The sequence below is a fragment of the Dipodomys merriami genome, unplaced genomic scaffold (assembly GCF_024711535.1).
Source record: "Dipodomys merriami isolate MVZ:Mamm:240054 unplaced genomic scaffold, mDipMer1.0.p SCAF_37, whole genome shotgun sequence".
NCBI lineage: Eukaryota > Metazoa > Chordata > Mammalia > Rodentia > Heteromyidae > Dipodomys > Dipodomys merriami.
The window spans coordinates 1,820,967-1,840,415 of NW_027205270.1; the positions used below are offsets into that span (position 1 = coordinate 1,820,967).

Consider the following 19,449-nt stretch of genomic DNA (forward strand, 5'->3'; position numbering starts at 1 on the left):
AGTTCCATCATACATGAAGTCTGTAGTTGTCTGCAGTTTGTGGAAGAGAATGTCCTTAGGTAGCCTTAGTCTGAAGAATAGAAGAGTCATGACAGGAAAACTACTCACAGAATTTTATACCTTAACAAACATGCCATATTTATTACATTGTTAAGGTAGACCTAAGGGGTAGGGAGAAGGAAATAACACTCTTAAAAAGAATTACTATTTTAAGCTAGGCACCTGTGGCTCATGTCTAGCTACTCAGGCAGCTGAGATCTGAGAATCACAGTTCAAAGCCAGCCCAGATAGGAAAGTCCATGAGACTCTAATCTCTAATAACCATCAAAAAGACAGAAGTGGAACTATGGCTCAAGTCAGCACTAGTCTTGAACAAACATACTAAGGGACAGCATCCAGGCTCAAGTGGTAGAGCCCTAGCCTTGAGCTGAAGAGCTCAGGGACAGCACCCAAGCCCAGAGTTCAGGCCCCACAACCAACCAAAAAAAAAAGAATCTCTGAAAGGAAAAGAAAAAAAAATATTGAAAGTTCAACCCTTGGTACCAGCACAATAGATAGATAGATAGATAGATAGATAGATAGATAGATAGATAGATAGATAGATAACTATTTTCATAGATTCTTAGAATGTACAATTATAATCTAATAATCCTACTAAAGCAAAACAGTTAAGAAAGGACCTACAGATGTTTTTAGCAAGGGTCAAATAGTATCTGGAACAGTCTCAGTTTCAGAGTTAAAGAATCAGTGTTCTTATTTTGAGACTTCAATATGACCATAAGCTAGATTCTGAATCCTTTATTTATGCCATAAATAAAATAAGCCAAAATTCCTACATTATTTATATTTAAAAACTTGATCTGGAAGTGGCGCTGTAGCTCAAGTGGTAGTGCGCTCGCCTTGAGCTGAAGAGCTGAGGGACAGTGCCCAGGCCCAGAGTTCAAGCCCCATGACCGACAGAAAAAAAAAAAAAAAAAACAATAAAAACCTGATCTTCTCACATAATAGTAAGAATTCTTATGAAAAAAAAAGAGACAAATCTGTAAAATACATATAAACAGCACTTACACACCAAACAATGCTACTCAATACAAAATATCCTACATATACAGACAACAAATATCTATACATATCTACACACATCACACTTTTATGTATAGGTGACCTAGAAATGCAATCTCAATCTCTCCTTCCCAAGTAGCTAAGATTACAGGCATGAGACCCAAATATTTAGCCTTTTGATTTTCCTTTTGATAAGCTGATTATCTCAGGTATTTCTTGTAGGGACAGCAGATTAACATTAAGTATTTTTCCTAGCTGCTCAGAAATATGCAAATTGTCAACCATTATGCAACCTATCATTTATTCATACTCCTGCCTATATAGCCTTATTTTATTATGTTTCCTTTGATAAGTACTAACTTCTATGACTTCAAGTTAAAATTAACAGATTGAATGTGTACACCCAACTGAACTCCTTCCTCAAAACTCCATTAAAATAAAAATAGTTTTCCTATTTTCTTTTTCCTTTCCTTATTTAATTTTTTATTTTTAGATGCCAGTCTTGAGGCTTGAACTCAGAGTCTAGGCTATGTCCCTGAGCTTTTATGCTCAATGCTATCCTTCTACCACGTGAGCCACAGCTCTACTTCAAGCTTTTTGGTGATTAATTAGAGATAAGAATCTCACAGACTTTCCTTAGTAAGTTGGCTTTGAAATGTGATCCTCAGATCTCAGCCTCCTGAGTAGCAATGATACAGGCATTTTTGTTGCTTTATTTTAAAGGAAAAACTCTACAAAATCAGAGTATGATAGCAGAACCAACAGCAACAAAATTTTGGAAGCTTGACCTAGCTGGTAACCAGAAAAAGCAACAAGTAGAAAAGTCAAGAGGCAGTCTTGTTCCCAGCATTACACTGGGAACATTAAGAATCTCTGAAAACCCGGGTGCGGTGGCTTACACCAGTAATCCTAGCACTCAGGAGGAGGAGATCTGAGGATCACAGTTCAAAGCCAGCCCAGGCACCAAAGTCCATGAGACTCTTAGCTCCAATAAACCACTCAGAAAACCTGAAGTGGCTCTGTGGCTCAAGTGGTAGAGTGCTAGCCTTGAGCTGAAGAGCTGAGGGACAGTGTCCAGGCCCAGAGTTCAAGCCCCATGACCAACAAAAAAAAAAAAAAAAAGAATCTCTGAAAGGGGGCTGGGAAGGTAGCAGTGGTAGAGTGCTTGCCTTGCATGCATGAGGTCCTGGGTTTGATTCCTCAGTACCACATAAACAGAAAAAGCCATAAGTGGCACTATGGCTCAAGTGGTAGAGCCCTAGCCTTGAGCTGAAGAGCTCAGGGACAGCACCCAAACCCAGAGTTCAGGCCCCACAACCAACCAAAAAAAAAAGAATCTCTGAAAGGAAAAGAAAAAAAAAATATTGAAAGGAGCTTAGCTGATAGTCGGCTCAAAAATCATTCAGAACCTGCAGTTACCTCCCTAATTTAATCTAGCCAAGCTAGCCAAGCTAGCTTAAATTTTGCTAGAGCAAAAGGTTAGGGGTTAATTTTTTAAGGAAGATAAAAACAAAAACAAAAAAGCATGTCCCTAGACTATAAGGACAACTGGGGGAAAAAAAGGAATCATTTAAAAAATTACAAACTGAATCCTGAGGTCTTCATTCTTTTTCCTTACTTAGCCTTCTTAAAATGATGGCAAGCCGAAAGTGATACTGTGGCTCTAGTGGTAGAGCACTAGCCTTGAGCTGAAGAGCTGAAGGACAGCACCCAGGCCCAGAGTTCAAGCCCCATGACTGACAAAAAATAAAAATAAAAAAATAAAATGATGCCAGGCAAGAAAACATCTACAAGTCTTTTCTTGAAATAATTTAACCAGCCCTCCAAATCCACCAAAAGACTATGACAAAGAAAGTTCTCTAAAATGAAACTGTCCAAATTAACCTAGAGGTGAGGGGGGTGGAGGGGACAGCCCTGGGAATAACTTTCCTGGGAATTAGAACTACGTAGAATACAAGTATGTTCTCTTAAAAACTCATGTTTAGTACTGAGTATGTACAGATACAGAGTTATTGACTACTATCTTCAAGCAGAAGTAGATTTGAAACACAGAGTTGAGTCCAAGGAAATCATTTGGGAAAGGACTCCAGTAAAGACATGAGTAAATGAAGTTACTAATAGTTAACTTATAGTTAATAATAGTTAATAGTTAATAATAGGATATATTATCAAGCAAGTAGACTAAAAGGGAATTAATTCCACAGGAAACAGAAATAATATAGATTTCTTGCCATACCTCATTGACAGGTAATCTACTTGATAGGCAAGGGAGCTTTAGTATTTAATGCCAACTTAAGTGAGTTATTGATTGAGGTTCACTAGGGCAAGGAGTAGATAGAAAGAAGTAGCAGCAGTAATTCCCCATTTCTGGCTTCCACAGGAAGCCCTGAGGCAAAGAGTTGCTGAAAAACTGAAGAATTAAAAGTAAGATCCACAGAAACATGAACAGGACAATTGATAGCATACAAATCTGTGAAGACCACCATGAAAACTAAGCTAATTTGTGTCCTTAAGAGCTAAGCATAAAGCTTTACATTTACCTCTTACTGATTCATTCTGGAATCCTTTTCTTTCCTGTCTTTGAGAAAGCTAAAACCTAGTAGTAAATGATATGGAGTCCCAACATTATCAATCATTTTCACAAAATTATCTAGCCTTAGCTGTACATCATTTTAGGTAATTAATAGAATCTTACCACTCCATTACAGATAAACATTAATTATGCCAACTTACCAATAAGAAAATGAGCCAAACCAATGAATACATTACATCCAATAGTGAAATGAATAAGTGAAAAGGTAAACTCTTGATTCCTACTTTAAATTTTCAAATAAGAAAGTTTATTAATTTTTTTCTGCTGCTAACATGGTAACCCAAACTAAAAGTTCTGTGGCTGGATACAACAGTTAAAATTTTGTTGTTGTTGTTGATTCCAAGATCTGAACTCAGGAACTCCTTCCAATTTGCTCAGCTTAGCTTGCTCAGCTGCCACTCAACCATTTAAGCCACATCTCCAGCATAGCTTTTTGCTGATTATTTTGGAGATACTGTCTGATAGATTTTTCCGTCTATTTAGGTTACACTTAGTTTAAACTGAAATCCTTCAGATCTCAACCTCCTGAGTAGATAAAATTACAAGTATGAGCCACCAGTATCTGGCTAGCATCAGTAAATTTCTGAAAGTTAAGTGTAACCTAAATGTCCGCTAGGCCCATTAATTAGAGTATCCTATCAGGTTATTCTAACCATATTATGTGCTAAAGTCACTGATTCAAAAACTCTATCAAAGTGATTAAACCTCAATTTCCTACAGAAAGTTCTATCATCAAGGTCAGAAGCAGCAAGAAATAAAATGATTTCAATCCATCCTCCTAGGTTGCAATTCACAAATGTGAGTTCTAACTTATCTATGCATGGTTCTCCCTCTTTGCTATTCATTTTACATTTCAGCCACTCTCCTGTGAACTTCAAACTCATGAAAAACAAAAGCAATAGTCCTGATTAAGGATTTAACATTTTACAACTATAGGAACTAAACACTCTATGAGCTCTATTCTCACTAAACCTTGACTGAGAGAACTATGGCAGTCTATGAGAAATACAAATACATTAAATACACAAAATAAGGACGGCATGTGAAAAACACTTCCACAAGGCCCACCAAATCCATCTCAAAAACCCTTCTTCAAGGAGAGGGATAAGGGAGAATAACAGAGAGTAAGTCTAATCAAGATATACTGCATGCCTATATGGATATATCTAAATGAAATCCCCACATATTAACTGATTCTAATAAAAAATGGAGTGAAGCCAAGCATAATGGCTCATACTTGTAATCCTAGCTACTCAGGAGTTTGAGATCAGAGAACTGTGGTTCAAAGCTAGCCTGGGAAGAAAGTTCATGGGATTCTATCTCTAACCATCAAAAAAAGCATGCTTCAGCCGGGCACTAATGGCTCACACCTATAATTCTAGCTACTCAGGAGGGTGATCTGAAGATTGTGGTTCAAAGCCAGCCTGGCAGGAAAGTCTATGAGACTCTTATCTCCTATAAACCACTAGAAAACCACTAGAAGTGTCACTGTGACTCAAGTGGTAGAGCACTCACCATGAAGTGAAGAGTGCAGGGACAGTGCCCAGGCCCAGAGTTCAAGCCCCACAATGGACCCCCCCCCCCTTCTAAAAAATGCTTGAGGCCCATGCTGGTGGCTCACACCTGTAATCCTAGTTACTCAGGAGGCTGAGATCTGAGGATCACTGTTCAAAGCCAGCTGGGGGAGATTCCTTTCTCCAATTAATCACCAGAAAACAAGAAGTGGCACTGTGGCTCAAAGTGGTAGAGCACTAGCCTTGAGCTGAAGCACTCAGGAACAGTACCTAGGACCAGAATTCAAGCCCTGTGACCAACCAAAAAACAAAAAACAAAAAAAAGCTTGAAGCACAAGTGATAATGTACTAGCTGTGAATATGCAATCCAAGCAGCATGAGCTTCTAAGTTCAAAATCTAGTACTGGGGGTTGGGGGGGGGGGGGCGGGGGGGAATGTTTAATGGAGTTAAAAACTTTTTTTTATAAAAAGAATTATTTCAGAATAAATAAAAAAACAAAACTCAAGTATTGACCAAAAGACTAAATGATCTAAGACGTTCCATACCTAAAATAAAACTGTACACAAGTGTATCTGTTATTTCAACCTATCTAAAAAGTGAGTTACCCTATCAAAAACCTCAACTGAAACAAAAATAGGAAAATCAATTGTTTTCACATAATACAGTTACAATGCATGCAATCCATTTAGATCTTAAAATTTCAAATACTTTCATTTTTTTAAAAAATACAGCACTAGAGGCTGGGAAGCTGTCTCAGTGGTAGAGCGCTTGCGTTGTATGCATGAAGCCCTGGGTTCAATTCCTCAGCACCACAAAAGCAAACAGGAAAAAGCCAGAAGTGGCACTGTGGCTCAAGTGGTAGAGCACTAGCCTTGAACTGAAGAGCTGAGGGACAGCACCCAGGCCCAGAGTTCAGGCCCCACAACCAGACCCAAGGGGAAAAAAAAAAAAAAAAAACAGCACTATTTGGTAACCTACTGCTTTATTTCCCATTGCATTAGTTGAAGATAGTATGAAAAACACCAAAGATAAAGTTTAATGCCTACAAGCTTACTTATAGCCAGAATGATCTGTCCAAAAGCAAGACAAAAGCATCAACTGCTGTCCACAAAGATGACCTAAACTCTTAATAGGCTGATGAGTTTCAGTGCCTGTTAAGGGGCCATCTCAAAAATGTCATCTATTTGATTTTTAATTATCTAGCTAAAGAATACTAAAATACTGAATATCTTACCTCAGCCAAACTAAACACTAATCCTTCCTTTATTTTTCCATAGTAAATATCATCATCTGACAGATATACTTTTTGAAATATATACTTAAGAGATATTTTGTAAGTTAGAAGTATAAATGAAGTAGAAATCATCAAAATAATTCATCCTGATATTTCTTTAAAATTGCATTCAAATTAAGAGTTATTACTAAAGAACAATCCTTAACATATAAAACAGATTACTGAGGTAAAAGTGTTAGAATGAATACTATGTAATTGAGGACAAATTCCAAATTCTATTTTTATTTCTTTTATTCACTGCCACAAAGAAGTATATAGGATCTTCCTCTGTATCATCAATTCATTAATTAATTAAGCTTCAATTAATGAAGTTCCAAGTTAGTAAGCGACCCTCTTGAAATCCTAAAATGATCTTTAGAAAGAAGTAGCATTCACTAGGATTAATGGCTAACTACATTCCAGATGTGCATTTCTCTGCACAAAATATTCTACAAAAGCACTGAAAAGGAGACTAAGTAGAATCTTAGGTTTCAAACTTCTTTTACATGAAGTCAATACTAATATCCTCAGGACAAGTCCTATTTGACCCAACCCATACACTAGGAGAGAGAAAAACAGATTATCCACTCTCAACCCCAAACCACACTTTAAAAAGTTAAGTCAAAATATGCTTTAGGAATAAGTACAGTTGTGATTGAAACATTGAGCTTTAATGCCAGAGAAAAATGAAGGAGAAATTGTACAAAATTAAATAAAAGCTCTAAAATGGAATGCAAAGAGCTAGCATTTCTTTTTCAGTTCCTTGCATGTTTTTTGTCCCTATTTTAAGAGAACTAAAAATAAAGAATAGAAAGAAGAGAAGGAAAAGAAGGTGGTAGAAAAGAAGCCATTTTAGTTTAAAAAGAAATAAAAGTCACAGAACACACTTAAAAGCAAAATAGACACTGATGGTCTGGAACATTTCCATATGTTTAAGTCTTGCAATTTTTTAAAGAGAAATTATAAAAGCAAGTTCTGAACAATAAAATGCATTTGTTCTCCCAGCAATATTTACTATGGCTCTCCTTGCCTCTGAAGTTGTTCATGTTAAAGCTCCCTATATCAGTTATAATCTCCATGAGCAAAGTCCTACAGTGAGTCACCAAAGCCATTTGGAGCCATTCCGAAAAACAAAGGACACCACACATGATCCAATCATTTTTTAGTCTGCAAATGGACATCCTGGAGCAGAGAAGTGGATGGAATACAACATTTGGTGGCATTATTTAAATCCATAAACTGCTATAGATGAGCACCAGCCTTGAGCTGAAAAAAAAAAAAAAAAGCAGAGCCAGAGCTCCAAGCCTTGAGGGCAAGCCCTAGGACTAGAGAAAAAGAAATCACTCTAACTGTGGCTACTTCATACTGATATTTAGTTTCTACTAGTCTATTTCAAAATTCCTAATTTTTTATCTGTTCCCATGGCTCATCTTAGAAGGCTGGCCTACCTGTTTATTCACCATCTTCTCTCTACCAATTTCTTCAACCTTTCTTTTTTTCTTTTCTTTTTGCAAGGGTGAACACCAGGACCCATGAGCCACAACCTCAGCCTCAAGAGAGTATTTTTTTGTTGTATTTGTTGTTGTTTTGTTGTTGTTGTTTGTTTGAACTCAGAGCCTGGGCATTGTCCCCAAGATTTTTTTGCTCAAGGTTTGCACTCTACCATTTGAGGTACAGTTCCATTTTTGGTTTTTTGGTATTTAATTGAAAATAGAGTCTCACAGGCTTTCCCAACCGGGCTGGCTTTGAACCACAATCCTTAGGCCTCTGCCTCCTGAGTAGCTAGGCTTGAGCCACTGGCACCCAGCTGATGTTTTTGACAGTTTCACTATATAGCCCAGGCTAGCCTTCAACTCTCCACCTTGTGCCGCAACAATCCACCTCAACCTATTCACCTTTCTTATTATTTTAAATAGCTTACCATTTCTGCTTTCCTAACTCCTCCAAATTCCTTTACCTTTTCTGCTTTAAAGAAATGATTTTTTTTGTGTCTTAACTCTGTGATAAAAACAGAGCAAAAGGCCTAAGGAAATGTGATGTGAGACAATAATATTGCTTATGTTGCCTTCAAGGGAGTATTGAACTATGCTTATGATATAAATACAAACTTTGTTCTTAAAGGACATTCTGAGGAGACCTTGAGTCTAAAGACCTGAATACAAACATATCAGTTTGAAAAATAAGAGTGCATCCTTCAAGAATGAACCTCATAGGTCTCATCTCACTGACCCATAAAAATAGCCTCTGTGCCTTTAGTTTAAGTTAGGCTTTAAACAAATGTCCAGTGGGAAAGGGGAGCTGAAAGAAACAGTAATATAAACTGCCACTGGATTTTTTTTTTAAGGACAAAGGAAAGTGAAAAAGGAAAATAGCATAGTAACAAAGGAGCTACTAAATCCAGAATGCACCACAGGCCTCTAATAACCAGTTACCTTTCTTTCTGCAGGCTTACATATTGCTAAGACAGACAGATTTCAACCCTTCCACTTGTAGCAAGACATTTCTCTGTATGTCATTTGGCAGATGCAATTGTGGGGCTCTGCCAATTCACCCTGGAGCCCTCCATTTTAATCAGTATCACATAAAGTTTAACACATGCTTTGAAATATGCACCAGATCCAAAGTTTTGCCTGGGGACGGGGGTGGGGATGCTTGCTGCAAAAACACATACCATCCCAGCCGCTACTCCACAAGCAATTATCTTTCACCTCTGGCTGAACTAGAAGAACTGTCAACACCAGCACATTGCCAACCAGGGAAGAGGTTATGGGGTCAAACAGGAAAGGAGGCAGGATGCTCTGGGGTTCAGCTGGACCATCTGTTAATCCTACTGGCTGCATGGAAGAAACATTCTCTTTGGTCAATGAATGAAGAAAAGACATATCCATAAAAGAAGTACCTGTGAGTACACTAAAATTTAGTAAGGTTTTTCAAGTAGTAAACTTAATGAAAGCAAAAATGTGTCATACAATAGGTCCTCCATGTAGATTAGCAAATTTATAAATAACAAAAACTATACTTTTTGTGGAGAAGATTAAAGCAAATATTGGGAATATTTGTTTTTCTTCCCCATCATATATACAAGTTGAATATACATTTGTGTGTATTTGTGTGTGTGTGAGCATGTACATAAACACACGAGCACACCAGTACTGGGGCTTGAAGTCAGGGCTTGGGCACTATCTCTTAACTTTGTAAGTAAAGGCCAGACTTTGAGCTACAACTACTTGAGCTACAGCTCTACTCTGGCTTTTAGGTGGTTAGGTAGAGATAAGAATGTCACAGACTTGGGCTGGGAAGTTGGCTCAGTGGTAGAGTGCTTGCCTTGCATGCCTGAGGCCCTGGGTTCAATTCCTCAGCACCACATAAGCAAAAAGAAAAAAGACGGAAGTGGCGCTGTGGCTCAAGTGGTAGAGCGCTAACCTTGAGCTGAAGAGCTGAGGGACAGCGTCCAGGCCCAGAGTTCAGGCCCCATGACTGGACCTAAAAAAATAATAATAATGATAAAATAAATAATAAAATAAAATAAAAAAATAAAAAGAATGTCACAGACTTTCCTGCTGGCTTTGAACTGCAATTCTCAGATCTCAGCCTCCTGAGTATCTACAATTTATATGCATGTGCCACTTAAGCTTATTCCTTAGATATAGAAACCAAAGGAACTTTGCCATTAATAACTTTTGAGGAGAAAACTTTCTAAAATGTAGATAGTAACCTAGAATCTTCCCAACTCCTCCATATACATTGTCCGTACACATGTACCTAAACACACACACATACACACACACACACACACACACACACACACACACACACACACACACACACACACACTTTCCTAAAATATCTATAATACATGAACATCCTACCTCTTCCATAAGTAAAATTAGTCTCTCATAACCAGCAAAACAAATGGATTTTATCTAATATGATGCTTATGATCTGTTTGTGAAGGCTAGTCTAGAACTTGGCTTTGAGAAGGACTCTAAGGTTCAGTCCAGTATATTAGAGTATAAAACTGAATTATATCTGTCATTGTGGACACAGACACATCAATACCAACATACTCCATACTAGTTAGATGGATATCTCCAAGAAGTGGTACTTCTAAGGTTACCAAAAAAAAAATCCACCAGTATTTATATTTATTTTTCATCTTAACTAAGCTTTACTAAGGTTTGATTTAAGGAATTACACCAATACCATTATTCTCCATATGTATTTATGTATCACATGATATACTACTCTAAGTATGCTAATGCAGAATGTTTGGTAATTTTCTTGCAGCTTACTCTAATATATTTTAAGTTATATGTGTTTAGTTGAATAAAATTAGGTAAAATTTCTGGGCACTTGTGTCTCATATCTATAATTCTAGCTATTCAAGAGGCTGAGATAAGAGGATCTCAGTTCAAAAGTCTACAAGAATCAATCTCCAATTAACCAGCATAAAGCCAGGCACCATGGTAAAGTACTGGCTGTGAGCAAGCAAGCCAAAAAACAGCACAAAGCCCTGAGTTCAAGTCACAATACCAGTATTTTTTTAAAAAAAAATAGTAAGATTGTCCATTTATAGTCGACTTGTATAAAATGAATAAATGGTTTTAAATATTCCTTGGGTTGGCATAGAATATTAACAATACTACCCTACGTAAATAACCAAAAAATAGGGGTAAAATTTATCCTCTTGCAAGTATGCAATCAGCATTGTAACAATGGTCACCAATGAATATCACAATCCTGTGCCAGGACCATTTGCATTGAGAACATTTCTACTTCTAACAAAAGGAAGAAGACACTGATTTCTCCATCTTCTTTGGTCTCAGTTGATTTTGTAACTTATTTTGGCTTAAAAAAAAACTGGATAAAATTACCAACTTTTGGCAAAGGCCAAAAGGAGCCTGACAGTTTAAATTCTCTCAGTAAGACTACTATAATCTGATGAAGCACAGGCTAGCCTATTGGGAGGAGAGAAACCATGTAAGGAACTAGGATAACCTATTAAACATCTGGCAACCTAGTGCCAGCGACCAAGTGGAATGATTCCAGCTGAAACAAACAGATAAACTCTCTAGCTGCACCAAGCATTGTAGGGCTGATCTATACAATCAAAGAAATACTAATAATTTACTAAGCCATTAAGTTTGAGGATGATTTGTTAACCAATAATAATATGCCTAATATTAAGAGTGCTAGTCTTGGAAAAAGCTAAGGGACCATGCCCAAGCCTCAATACCAGCACAAAATACATATATAAATACATACATACTGAAAGTGTTAATTTAAAAAAATCCCAAACTCCTCTTTTGTACAAGACAATGTGCTACATTCTGTAGGAACAAAACATGAGACCAATTCAGATACACATCTTCTAGAAACTGTCAGTAAATGATTTTCATCTTTAGTTCCATATTTCCTAGAGTCTATTCTAGCTACAAGCTCCCCTCTTCCAAACCCCAACCTCCGATTTCCTTTGACATCTAGTATTCTGAAGCCACTTGTAAGTTCAAGTTCACTTTCTTTATGGCCACAGCACAGAAGATATCTTAACCATCAGCATTCCAAGACAGTTATAAAAGAGAAGGGCTCTCAAATTCCCTACTTTCCTCCCAATCTCTTTAATTTCTCACTGTGACTGAAAGTGATCATCTCCTATAACAAGCCACTTGGATTTCTGAAATCTTTTTCCTATTTTCAAAAATCTTCAAATACATAAAAATAATAAATCAAAGACTTAAAGGTTTAGCTGAGTACTGAATTCAAGCAAATACACAAAATCTCATTCTCTCTCTTTCTATTTCTCTCTCTCTCTCACTCTCTCTCTCTCTCTCTCTCTCTCTCTCTCTCTCTCTCTCTCTCTCTCTCTCTCTCTCTCTCTCTCTCTCTCTCTCTCTCTCTCTCTCACACACACACACACACACACACACTAAAATCTGACAAAGGCTTTGAAACCCCTAATCTGAAGGGAATTTTCACCTCTGCATGTATATACACAGGCACACAATTGTAATAACTGAAAGCTGTTCTAAATTTAGCATAAGTATGCAATTAGAAAAGTATGTCAGGAAAGTATAAGAGCCTCAACTTATCAACAAAACTTTTTTGCAAGCATTCAAAACAAATAAAATATAGTCATTTAAAAACTTGCAGGCCAAAGTACAAACTTGAGAATGCCTTGTTTGGTTGCCATCTCACAAAAGAAATAATAATCTATGGGTGAAAAATTCAAATCCAATTACCTGAGCATTTGCCATTCTTGCCAGTTCTTAACCATCTAAGTACAGTCCTTTATACATTCGCCTTCTAATGAAGAACAAAAAACAAAAACAAAAACAAAGAATCTATCCAAACAGTCTTACTCAAAGTCTCCAACCCTAAAGATCACATAGACCTAGAAAAAAAGAACAATTTAGGTGGCCATCTGTCACTTTTCAATTGCAAAAATTTAAAGTTTTCTGTTTAAATTAGAGATTCATTTCTCTGGTGATATAAACAAAGGGGTTTTTAAAAAAACATGGAAAGAATAAATCAAACTCCATTAGAATAGAAGAATAAAATCCAAGTAAGTTATCTTGAAAATGCTATATAGTTATTGTCTGAACATGAATTTGAGTGTGTGTGTGTGTATGTACATGTGCATGCCTATGTGTATACACATGTACCTATCTGTATCCTGTATTCGGGCTTGAATTCAGGGCCTGGGCACTGTCCTTTAGCTTTTTCAATGAAGGTTAACACTCTACAACTTAAACCAAACCTCTACTTCCATCTTTTTGCTGGTTAATTGGAGATAAAATTCATGGGACTTTTCTTCCTGGGCTGGCTTTGAACAGTTTTCCTCAGATCTCAGCTGAGGTTACAGGAGTAGCCACTGGCACCTAATTGGACATATTTCTTTTGTGTTTTTTGGGATTTTTTTGTTTTGTTTTGTTTTGTTTTTACTGGTAAACTGTTTCTTCCCCATATGAATGAACCACTTCTAGATAATTCCTTGAGAAGACTTCAAGCAAGAAAGATAAAATATTCATGAATTTTCATATTCAAGCATGGCCCTTTAGTAACAGAAATGTAAGCTGGTGAAAACATTAATTTACACATCATACACCTTAATGTAAGTGTACAGTTCCATGAGTTTCAACAAGGACATAGAATTGTATAGTTCTCACCATAATGATGATACTAAACAGCTCTATTACCTCATATTATCCAACTTACACAATAACTGGGAAAACAAAAAGTAAGAGTAGAAAACAAAATCAATAGTTGTAGGGAGAGGGGAGTTTATGGATGGAGGGAAGGTTTGTCCTCAAAGGGTAACACAAAGAAATCTTGGAAGATGACAGAATACTCTGTTTATAGCAGTTGTTAGTAAGTTCATGAATCTTTTTAAAATTATGTATATACAAAAAAATTGGATATAATTAGTTTTTATTAGGGATAATTGCTAAAATTTACAGAGATTTAAAAGAGAAAATATAACTTAGCAAGACTCCTTTCTTGTATATGATCCAGAGGTCTCTTGCTCTAGCTCTTCTGAACATGCTGAATATTTCTTTTCTTCCCTTTATTTTTATTTCCTCACATATCAGTTCCCTTAGCATTATTTTGATGGTGCTTTCAAGCTCAGCAAAGAAAACATCTGGCAGAGGACAAGATTATAGCACGTGCTGAGAGCAGAACAGTCCTTGGAATTCTCAATTGGGTTTCCTCAGGGCCATTAAGAGTTATCACCCAGGTCAGAAGCACACCATGGGGCTCTGAGGAACACTGTAGCTCCAAGCCTCAAGCTGAGTTTCATAATATTCTAAACACGTGGCAGAGATCTAGGGGTGCTGAAAGAAACTACAGCCTACCAATAAAATGAATTCTTTATACCAAGATGTATATAAGATGAGAAACTTGGTACATACCTCAACCTAGTAAACATGAAACAGACATCAGAAGTGAAATGAAACATCAGATATCATCTCTACATTAGGATACTGTACAACAGCTGAAAGCCCAAAATCAAATCCCCAGCAACAAAAGCAATCAACGTAAGTCTTACTTTCTATGGTCTCAATTACCTATTCAAAGAGACCTAGCACTGATTTCTCATTGTCATTTAAAGACTTCACTGAAAATATAATTTGTTTTTATTGTTGTTTTTGTCTTGCTTTAAATTACAATCTTAACACTAAAACCTGAAAATAATAATAAAGATCTTTTGGAATTTAAATAAAACAAAAATAATTTTAAAACAAAAAAACTTCCCTTCCAAAATACTTTCCTAAATCAGTTTGCTTAATACATTCCCTAATGAGATAATAAAAAGGCAAATAGTTGATACCAAACTATCAAGACCCCAAAATAAACACTGAAAATAACATGTCTCAAAACAAAAAGTTTAAAATGTCATATTTATTACTGTATATTATTACCATTAATAACAAAGCAGGAAAATAAAGTCTGTATTAGTTTGCCCAGTCCATTTGTTGGAGTTCCAAATCTTGCTGTTGCTTTCTTGACTCCAAAATTTCTATTTTTTCATTTAATTAGCATATAATAGTTACAGTAAATAATAGATTTATTCATGTCAGTCATTTTCACATTTGTATGTCATGTATATATGATCGTCACCAAATGCCCTCCATACTTTTGAATATGTATATGTATGTTCCTATGTATCTATGCACATACATATGTATAAATAGATACAAATTTTATTGTACCTTTAAAACTTATATTATGGTGGGCTTAAAAAATAAATATTCCCAATTGGAGTAGGCAACATGAAAGTACACTCAGAAAGAAACTGAAAACTCACATCTTATAAAGTAGGATTTCTAGAAGAGAAAAAAGGAAGAGGAAAGAGAACAGAAAAAAAAATACAGAAGGAAAAACCAAAAGAAGCAACAGAAAGAGAAAAAGGAAATTAAAAAAAACTAACCATGCAAAGAAATGAGAAGTAAAAGTGAAGTAAAATCTATTTAGTATTTCTATCATGCAGCTATGTTTGACTTGAGAAAATACCACTAATACCCAAGCAAAGGAAGATAGTAACTATATAGACAAACATAAGAAAACTAACTTTTTTAGACATGTAATAAGAGGAAACTACTAAAGAAACATAAGTTTATTCCAATGATAATATAAAAAATACATTTTTCCCATACATCTTTTAAAAAGGCAGATCCATTGTGCATGACCAAATCTACTATATCTGATAATGACCTGTGGTCGTTCTTGGCCCCCGGTATATACTATATAAGCTTTTAGACTGTTTATATTATGTTTAAGGCAACATTTTGAATAACCACTTTCATATTCTTAAATATTTTAAAGGTTAGACTATATAATAAAAAACATATAGAGGAGCATTTAATTCATGTAAAGACAAATATACTTCAATTTCATACCATACAGCATTAGTTTCAAGGACAAAGTCAAAAGTAAATTTAGTGAATGGAATCTCATTTCTACTATCAGTGTGATATATTTATTCAAGATACTTGAGGGAAGAGAAAACCCCAGGAATATTATAGTGAAGTTGAGTTAGCGTACAAACAACTCAGGAAAAACTTCATAATGGTGGGTCATGTTTATTTTTAAATTAAGAGAAAGCTAAAGCTCCCAATGAAATAATCACAAGGCCTTTAGCTCCACTAATTATGTGAAGGCAGACTATCAGCACTAGTTGTCCTCATTGTTGTAATTTCCTCTTGATCCATCTACATGTGAACTCACTCTACTTGGTTTGGTACAAGTATGGGGCCTGAAACCAAGGCTACATCTGATGCTGACACCCCTGACCACTCACCAACCTCACCTCCATCTCATCCCACTTCAATCTGCCTACTCCCCAACTTCACTTTTTCCATCTAATATTTAAAGAGTACTAGTTGTAAGGGGGGTGTGCCATTTCCCCTTCAGCCATGCTGACACCAGTGCAGATAACTTATCATTTTAGTTGAGTGGTCAGCAGCCCATGGATAGCCACACTGAATCTGATGCACAGAGGTGAGCATCCCTGAAGATACTACTCTTTATAATAACAAGATGAGCTTCTGGGTTTCCTTCCTTAGAAAAGAGGGAAGTGTGTTCTATGCTTGAATAGATTGGGAAGATAAAGTTAATGACTATTAGCTACTATTCACCAAACTTACATTCTCATTTTTGGGACAGTGTAACACTACACTTTCTAGTTGTACTTGTAGGTAGATGAGGTTATGTAACTGAGTTTTGACCAATAAAATGTGAATGCAAGTAATATGTGTAGTCTCCATACCTGCCTCTAAAAAAAAAAAAAAAACCCAACCTCATATGCAATACTCTTTGGTCTTTCCCCTCCAAGTGTATTTTCTCTTTGTTTTATTTTGTTTTGTTTTTGGTTGGTTGTGGGGCTTCACCTCAGGGCCAAGGCACTGATCCTGAGCTTATTCACTCAAGGCTAGCGCTCTACCACTTTGAGCCAAGGCGCCACTTCCAGTTTTCTGGTAGTTAATTGGAGATAAGCATTTCATAGACTTTCCTGCCCAGTCTGGCTTTGAACCACAAACCTCAGATCTCAGCCTCCTGAGTAGCCAGGATTACTGGCATGAGCCAGTAACTGAAGCTGGCACCCATCTTCAATGGTATTTCCTTGGAAGATACACTAAAGATAGCACAGCAACACAAAGGAAAGAGTCTAAGTCCCTAAATTACCATTGTGGGGGGGAAAAGCCCACAAATCAGAAACATTATTTGAGGTTCTATACAAATGAAAAATAAAGCATCACCACTCCTTTAATATCTATGAATTTTAAAAAGCACACAAACATCTGCTATGCACAAAATATGGAGTAGTCTCATATTACCCTTACTTTCCAGATACTACAGAAGATTAAATATATGTAACATACATGTATATGTGTGTCCGTCGTATATGCTAATACTGGGACATAAACTCAGCCTGAGCAAGAAAGTCAATGACACTCTTATCTCCAATTAACTACCAAAAAGCCTAAAGTGGAGCTCAAGTGGTTGAGTGCTAGCCTCAAGCAAAAACAGCTCAGGGACAAGGCCCTGTGTTCCCAAAATTGATACCTAAAATAAAAAAGCAGAAATTACTCACAATAGTAAAGGTTTGTCTTGCAATGTATCTTTCTCCCTATATACAGCAATGCAAAGGTATATGTGTATATGTCTGTCTACTATGTGTGTATGTATCATGTGTGTATATTTGGGAAGGAGGTGGCAGTACTGGGGATTGAAACTAGGACCTCACATTTGCAGACATTGATTCTACCATTTGCGCTACACCCTGCTCTTTCTTTTTGAGATAAGAGTCTCCTAGACTACATATATACACATTAGTGTTGGGTTCAAACACAGGACACCTCATGTGTGTAAGGCAAGTGATCTATCAGTGAAGTACATTACCAGCTCAAAAAATACTATGTATTCCACTATACTCTCGTTACTTGTTTTATAGGCCAAAGACCAGGACTTGAACTCAGTACCTGAAACTTTCCCTCCCTGATTAGCTCATAAGACTAGTGTTCCACCAACTGAGCCATACCTCCAACCACTTTTGTTTTTTCACTGTAAAAAAAAAATGTGCTATGATTATTTCTGTCATGTTTTCATCAACTACTTTTAAACTTAACACTTTAAAAGATGGAAAATATCTCCATTGCTTTAGAAACCGGTAGTTGGCAAATCTCTTTCGTAGGATCAGATATGTGAACTATAATTATCTAGGCTAGTTGAAAACTAAAACATGACTCCAAATACAGTTTATTGCCTCATTCCTCACAGAATGGTAAGAACTACAAATCACCTATTCAAGAACTTTGGTGTTTATAGAAACTAAAACGACTCTTCATAAACTAAATCATCTATTTATTGTTGTAGGCTACATCATCAGTCACCTTGAAAAGTTTTAATAAAACCAATATTACTTAAATTTTAAAAGAGAAAGTACTATTCCAAATCATTATTGGTCTTTTATTCATGATGAAAAAGAAAGCCAAACATTCTTTGTGGCTTTAGTGACTTAGACATGATGATATTTAAAGGAAAACAAACCTAAATATTTTTGCCACATTTGTTAATGTATAAATTATAAATAAGTCCCTATCTGTGATAATAATCACAGCATGTCTCAAGTCAATGACAAAAAGTTATTGTCAGAAATATTCATGTATAAATAAGACAGCATACTTACATAGTAAATAATCATGCAAAGGCACATGCAACATAATTTAAGTCAGTAACTAGAATCAGAACATTAAAAGACAAGCTTCAAAATCATAGATAAATATTTCTAAGTCAAGTGAAATTTTTTTTTGCATTAAATTTCCTTCAACCTCCAATATAAATCATCACAACCAGTCAGTATTTATGGAACATTTACAGAGCAAAACAATATACTAGTCAATAGTAGTCCATTGCTCTATTAAGATAAAAAAAATTTAATCATGAAGAACTTCCCTTAAATGATAAGAAACACTTAAGACACTTAGCAAAGAGATGTCTATATTTAACTGAATATTTGCAAAGCCACTGAACAACCTATCGTAAACCCAAGACCTACTTGCTTCATTGCAGTCTCTCCAATTTTGTCTGAATGCTTGCGGATGCTCTCCAGGAAATCTTTGAGATCAGACATAGAAACATCCTTTATTTCTTCTCGTAGCTTGGGGATATTGTCCAGCATCACTTTGCAGAATCGATAGTGGCTTACTTGAGGCAGATAGGTATGCTCTAGGTGTTCCAGAGTTTTCAGTGCAGGATAATGTCTACAGAAGGAATTGATCACCATTAGCTGAACTTACTAATTTGCAGTATCACAGATATGTGACTCAGAAAAACTTTCAGCCTGATTTTTCACTATACATAAAGACAAATCTAGTACTGAGTCTTCATAAAAACATCAATGGAAGAGCCTCAAGTTATTAAAAATCAACATACACTTTAAAAAACTACCACTTATGAATCAAAATTTTAAAAGATTTTATCCCAAGAATGCAAAAAGTCCAGAATA

At 36.1% G+C, this 19,449-nt stretch overlaps 1 protein-coding gene across 4 annotated transcripts in view; it reads right to left on the reverse strand.

The window, feature by feature from the left end:
• Exoc6b (exocyst complex component 6B) overlaps positions 1–19,449 on the reverse strand; it is a 522,886-nt gene that overhangs the window by 411,898 nt on the left and 91,539 nt on the right. For 3 of the 4 annotated variants that reach the window (XR_011365308.1, XM_069988970.1, XM_069988971.1), the window contains exon 6: positions 19,000–19,204. The exons of the other annotated variant lie outside the window; for it this stretch is intronic. Coding sequence is in view for 2 of the 3 variants with exons in the window: in XM_069988970.1 (XP_069845071.1) it covers positions 19,000–19,204 (205 nt within the window). In the remaining variant the exon portion in view is untranslated. The remainder of the gene's footprint in view (positions 1–18,999; positions 19,205–19,449) is intronic. 4 annotated transcript variants of the gene reach the window in all.